The following is a 6,199-nucleotide window of genomic DNA, read 5'->3' as shown; positions in this document are numbered from 1 at the left end:
TCGTTTTTGAATGCTCGATTGAATGAAATGATGAGAACATTTTATCTAAAGAGGAGCTTCTGCGGACTCTGGGTAATCATTATCATGTGAACACAACATGGTGGCAGTGCAAGAACAAACTTTTTAAAGGCATATTTTTAATAACAATGTTCATATTTCAAATAATACAAACTCATAATATAGCTAGGAGAGAAAACATTTAAATAATAACTGGTAAATATAATATCAAACTCGACATTGATTTATTGTTAATGGGCATCCTTCTTTATGAACTCTTCGTACTGTGCCTCATCCATTAAGTCGTCTAGCTCGGAGGGCTTAGTTAATTTTAACTTAAAAAGCCATCCTTTTTCGTAACATGATTTGTTAATCAATCCGGGAGTGACCTCTACCTCTTTATTCTTTTCTAATACAATTCCACTCAAGGGCGAATAGAGTTCGCTGGCGGCCTTGACGCTCTCCAGGGCTCCACACTCGTCCTTGGCGGCAAGCACCGTGTTGGGCTCTGGGAGCTGTGCAAACACCACGTCCCCCAGAGCTTCCTGGGCATAGTTGGAGATGCCCACGGTCCCGGACTCGCCCGCCATTACGACCCATTCGTGCTTGTCTGTAAACTTTCGGGCGGAACTAGAAATGCTGCTTACACTTAAACTACGTATGCTCATTCCATTGATTATTTCATAATTCCGGATGTGCGGTGATGAAAATTTGAGTGTGCATCTGACCAAGGAAATACTTTTTAACAACGTCATTGTGAAGAATGTTCTTTTCCGAATATTTTTGTGTCTGCAAATTTTAAAAAGTAACACGAATTTAAAAATAGTTGCAAGTTCAATAAAGTTTTAACTAAAAATAACTTTTGAAATTTACTCACCTCTAAGGAACGCACAGACCACAATTCAGAGAAACAAACTCTCTCATTCAATTACACAATACACACTATACGTACAATTGGAGAAGGATATCTTTATATTTAAGGGTTATCATAGGTTATCATTTTTGCTAAACAAAGATAGGGGTTGACAGCAAAGTGTCATAGACAATCAAAGATATCGTCATAAATAGAGTTGGATACCGTCATAGAGTTATTCAACTCGTTGATGTGTGCAATCGATTTACATGTTCTAAAAATTATCGATAATTTTTTGGCAAAGTTTCAAATTATTCGATTTAGAATTAATTTATCGAATGTATTAGCGTAATCAACTTAATTATTTTGAAGGAAATTTGAAGAATTGAAACAAACTATATAAATGAATTCGAATGAATTAGAATAGAAAGCATCCATAAACGTGGTTGCTTAATTGTTCCACTTGTAACGCCGCGTTCTGACGTTTCAGTTTTAGTTGATCAACTTTTATTGAACGACAAAATTGCTAACTAAAAACATGATCAACTTTGTTGAAAGAAGGTTCACACTTGTCAATATGCATTCAAGTGTCGAGTTGAACGAGGCGTATGTACCATTTACCGTGTCAGTATTTGATGGAAGGTAAGTCATTACATGAGGAAGATAATAATGTGTTCGTGTAAAATTATTTTTTTTAGACAAGAAGAAGCAGCTATTCTAATGCTTAACGTCTTTTGTTGTTGTTCTTATTATTGTATATGTTTTATCGGATGTGTGGGATTGCACAAACCTTCCCACATTCAGGAATAAACTCGTCATTATAATTATTAATTAAAGTTCTGTATCATGAAATTGTTTCGATTATGAATTAAAAAGATACATGACGTTGATTATAAATTACGTGTTTACTTCAAATATTTCAATTCTTGCAGTACGGTATTTGAAAGGGAGTAATGGTTCTAACGGACGTGATATGCAAAATGCACCTAAATTATTTTAAAAAATACCGTTTTATTCTAATTTTATATATTTATGCTGGGTTTTTACTGGATCTAACTTACGTGATAATAATCCAGTAGTACATATAATTACAAAAATCTATTCAGACTATTCATTAATTTGCAAACATCTAATTAAATATTCAAAAACAAAACAATTAAAAATACAAAATTATGTAAAAGCTCTCTCAAGTGAAAAATAGTACAAAGAAAGGCAAGACACAAATAGAGACACAACTAATACATAATATAATTAGCGCAACATATTTTTTAGCAACAGCAGAGGATTTTTTCAGAATCTGTATAAATTATCGATGAAAATGTCTACTTCAGCACACTCTATGTTATTATACAGTTGACAATTTTGGGTCGGAGGGGTAAAACGGGTGATATTATTTTTAAATGTATTCCGGTAAAACATGCTATGGCATCTTAAACATACGAATTGGGAACATTTGTTTCAGTATTGCTAAGAACAATGCCCTCGATACGCGGCTTGTATATTTTCTTGTTTTAATAATGCTTACAATTTAATCTGCACTAATATGTATTTTACCCAGATTTCTTTGGTTATCTTCAGTAATGTCTGACATTAATCACTAGTAGGTGATTCCGAATTGGTATAAACAGATGAAAAATATTTATATAATATGTTTGCTATGCGTTCTCCATCAATTGTGAAAATATCATCAAGCTGCATTAATTTAGGAATACAATTGGTTTTTCAAATGATTTTCAGTATGACCGGAACACCTTTATGTTATCTTGCAGACCACTTTCGACATTTTTCTTAAATTGGAGAATTCTCTATAATCTGGCGCATTACTATGTTTTTTACCTTAAGTCTACCTTTTTTTCTTAAGAAGAGCAATCAATTTCTGATTAAAACAGATAGGGTTTATTGAATTTTTGGTTGAGTAACAAATAAAATAAAAAATTATGTCAATTATATCCCGCAAATTTTCACAAAACAAGAGAACCATGCTAATCTCATTTTTATTTTTTGAAATAGCTATTCAATTAACGGACAACAGATATTGATGTTTAGGTTATATTTAATAATTTTTCCCTTCTCTTTTATCAAACGTCGAATTAGAAAACACAAAATAATTCCGTCAACAAAACAGCGTAGGGACATATCATTTTTACTTTTGGCATCTCCTCGAACACGAAGAAGATTCGCTATCATCATTTATCATGTCAATTTAAAACGATGGACCCTACCTTCTTACTTTATTTTCACGAAGATGCCATGCATAAATAAACCACTCCATGATCCTAAATAGAAACGTTTTCTTTCGCTATAAGACGCAAGGAACTAAAAATCCCAAGCGAGTTGAAACATACGTTGACACGTGTCGAATCGGTGTAAAACTCGAACGATGAGTAACACTTTAACAACAAAAGTAGACGGGCTTTCAACTTTAGTCGCTCTACTAAAAACATGATCACCTTTCTTGATTCACACTTGTCGATTAGCTGCCAAGTGTCATTCAACAGAGAGTTGATCAACTACAATCGCCACGTCTGACGGGCAGTACCATCTACGTACTAAACACTAAACCCCACCGAAAGGCTCGACTCCGTGATTTGATCCCTCCCCACTTCAAACATGTTTTTTTTTCAAACCATAGATAAACTACTGGGCAAACCACTCGTCTGTATGGCGCTTTATCTGCAATGTCCGTAGTCAATATAGGTGTCAAGATTTTTTTTTTCACAAAATAAATACTGTCAATACTTCCATGGTCAACGTTTCCAAGTTTTCAGGGGCATTTAACTAAGCTTTGGCCTTGAAACTCATTTGAAACCGCCACGCCCACCTCAAAATTCTTATAGAAAACGAATAATATAGCTAAAAGCTCAGATCTCATTGGTGAGAACAGAAGGATTGGTTTGATCTCTCGCTCTCTACCATAATGACTCGTGTAACAGAAAGAGATGACGGAATTATGCCGTTTGACAGTTTTCAAATCATTCAAACAAAATGACAGTGGTTTATTTATACACGCGGGTTTTCATTTGCTGCCGAAATACTATCATTTCCGTCGAAAATATTGCGTGTTAAAGTTGTTCGTGATAAAAATACAATATAAGCCAGTATAGTGTTAGCGAGTTATAAACATATTATATTCAACCTACCTACGTAAGTTCAAGTTTAAAGTGAATTAATAGTTTTAGGTTATTCGTTCGGTTTTTTGAACAATGCTTGATACTTGACATATGTCTTCCTCCACAACGTATAAATGTTATTTATTATATCGATAAACTTATTCATGTTATTGATTAGTGTTATCCTGTATTATCTTATTGTTTTGGTGAAATTAAAGATTTTTAAACATATGTAACCATGAGTTCATGAGGCTGAAAAATGTCGGAATTTTTCGTCGTACTGTCGGACAATCATGTTTTGGAAATTTTCTTCAGTGTTTTTGCAAATTTCTTGTCATTTTGGGTGTCTTCTTCTCAGATTAACAAGTTTCATCTTAAGGAAATGCACTGTAAAAGTTTATTTTCTTAGTCAGATGAACCTTGCCCTTGGAAAACATTTCGACATTTTTCTGCTTCAAGGACATTTTTATTTTTATAATAGTTTTTTTGGGCTAGTGAGTGAATAGAGTAGGCTGAGAGCAATTATGTTGTCTATGGTCGCATCTTTTTTTAAATGGCCTTGAGTTTCCTCTACCTTGTCTACTGCTCTGCTCCGCACGGTAGGTACTGCTTGTATATCTGTGGTTAAGTACTGTATAATTCTGTTGGATACAAAAGCCGGAAGATATCGATCTAGAGAGTGGTATATTTATGCAAGTTTTCAAGGCCGCCAAGTACGATATTTTAGTTAGTTCTGTCTTATTTTTTAAACTTTTTATTCGTTTATATTATTTAACAACGTTTGCCTTCTTTGCAAAATGAACTACTGAACATCGTACACGTTTTTAAAGCAACTTCCATTTTACATAAAATTATTTATCATGCCTTATATCATGGTAACTGGTCAGCTAGCGAATAATCAACTTGGAAGTGTCGAAGGAACTCTGATTGCCGGCCTTTCAGCCCCTGAACGCGATAAGATTGTTTCGGTAAAAAATCTTTGATTTCTTTTATGCACAAATAGCAAATAAATAGGCATAATTTCTTTTTGGCTCGTTTTCAACTCTTGATATAAAACGCGCATGAGTTTTTACAAGTCATGCACTTTCCAAAGTTTACATTAGGCTGGCAATACGTTTAAATGTTTTATTTTAGCATTTAAATTTTCAGGCTAGATTTAGAGAGCTGTTTTGATATTATTTTGATTCATGTGACCATGCTCCATGATCAGATCACATTTGAAAATAATTTCTGGATCCATCAAAATGTTATTATTGGATTCCTATCTGAATTAAGTTCATCACATGAATAGAAGTTATTATTTTTTTTGGTAAACTAATGTGTAAGACAAGATTTTTTATGCATAGCACAAAGGGTAACAATTATTTTACAAGCAATAATTATTCGCCTGAAACACTCATCCACATTGAAAAATCTCCTGATAAAAGATACATGACGCCAACGGGACTCGAACCCGTGTCCCTTCGATTTCCGGTCGACAGCTCTGACCACTGAGCTATGGCGGCTTATCTCTTATCCGCGAAATTTCAGGTGAAAAAATGTAACAAGCAGTAATTGTTGAATGAAACACTAGTATATATTAAATTATTTCGCGATGTGGATGAGTGTTTCAGGCGAATAATTATTGCTTGTAAAATGAATAGAAGTTATCTAATTTCCATTCTCCGCTTATTTCTTAAATGTCTAAGTGATTGAAATACCACTTCTTTTCAACTTAATTACTACAAGAAACAACTGTTTAAATCAGGTGAGATGGAAAAAGATGCATTAATCGCTTGAGCGCCAACCTATCCATATGAATACGGCAGCTAAATCAAAATTTTATTTTTTTCATTTACCCCACACAGGAGGCCCCGAGGAAAATAATTTCCTCAGGGCCTATGTCATCTTTTGGGATGCTGTGTGAAGGGTCTTTTTTAAGGAAAGGAAGGAGAGGAAATTCTGGGAAGGTAAAAGGTATGAATTTAGGGATCAGTGTATTCTGGAGTTACGGACATAAGAATATATCCCTCCCGCTGCAGCGCAAGGCAATGGGTCGAGAGACCAGTTGGAGAGGTCAAAGGCTCTCCATAAACCACCTTTTCCCAATCTACGTGCACGCAGCTGGTGGGCAGGCGCATCTTGAACACACCTCACCCGATGAACCTGGGCACCCCTGCTAAATCACCAAACGTAGCGAACCACTTGGGGTGACCTATGGCAGAAGTTTTGGTTATTCAATAAATGGTTCCCGGTGCAG

General features: G+C 34.7%; 2 protein-coding genes across 2 annotated transcripts in view; one reads left to right on the top strand and one right to left on the bottom strand.

Annotated features, from left to right (window-relative positions):
* Window positions 1–134: 134 nt before the first annotated feature.
* Window positions 135–1,033, bottom strand: ppl (glycine cleavage system H protein, mitochondrial). The gene is made up of 2 exons (XM_089633298.1): window positions 875–1,033; window positions 135–786 (listed from the first exon to the last, which is right to left on the bottom strand). Exon 2 carries the CDS (start codon window positions 750–752, stop codon window positions 249–251), a length of 504 nt encoding a protein of 167 aa, XP_089489424.1. The 5' UTR covers window positions 753–786; window positions 875–1,033; the 3' UTR covers window positions 135–248.
* Window positions 1,034–4,620: 3,587 nt separating this feature from the next.
* The window catches only part of LOC149422436 (thioredoxin, mitochondrial-like), a 289,804-nt gene continuing 288,225 nt past the window's right edge, over window positions 4,621–6,199 (top strand). The window contains exon 1 of the mRNA XM_089633296.1: window positions 4,621–4,654. The gene's annotated coding sequence lies outside the window, so the exon portion shown is untranslated. The remainder of the gene's footprint in view (window positions 4,655–6,199) is intronic.

This window comes from Hesperophylax consimilis, chromosome 7 (genome assembly GCF_061612785.1).
Source record: "Hesperophylax consimilis isolate HC1 chromosome 7, BYU_Hcon_1.0, whole genome shotgun sequence".
NCBI lineage: Eukaryota > Metazoa > Arthropoda > Insecta > Trichoptera > Limnephilidae > Hesperophylax > Hesperophylax consimilis.
The sequence above is the reverse complement of the archived record's forward strand: the minus strand, read 5'-3'. Positions and strand labels throughout refer to the sequence as shown.

Bases quoted from the DNA above. Each gene is read 5' to 3' on its own strand.
- ppl (XM_089633298.1), bottom strand. From the start codon at position 752: ATGACGTTGTTAAAAAGTATTTCCTTGGTCAGATGCACACTCAAATTT.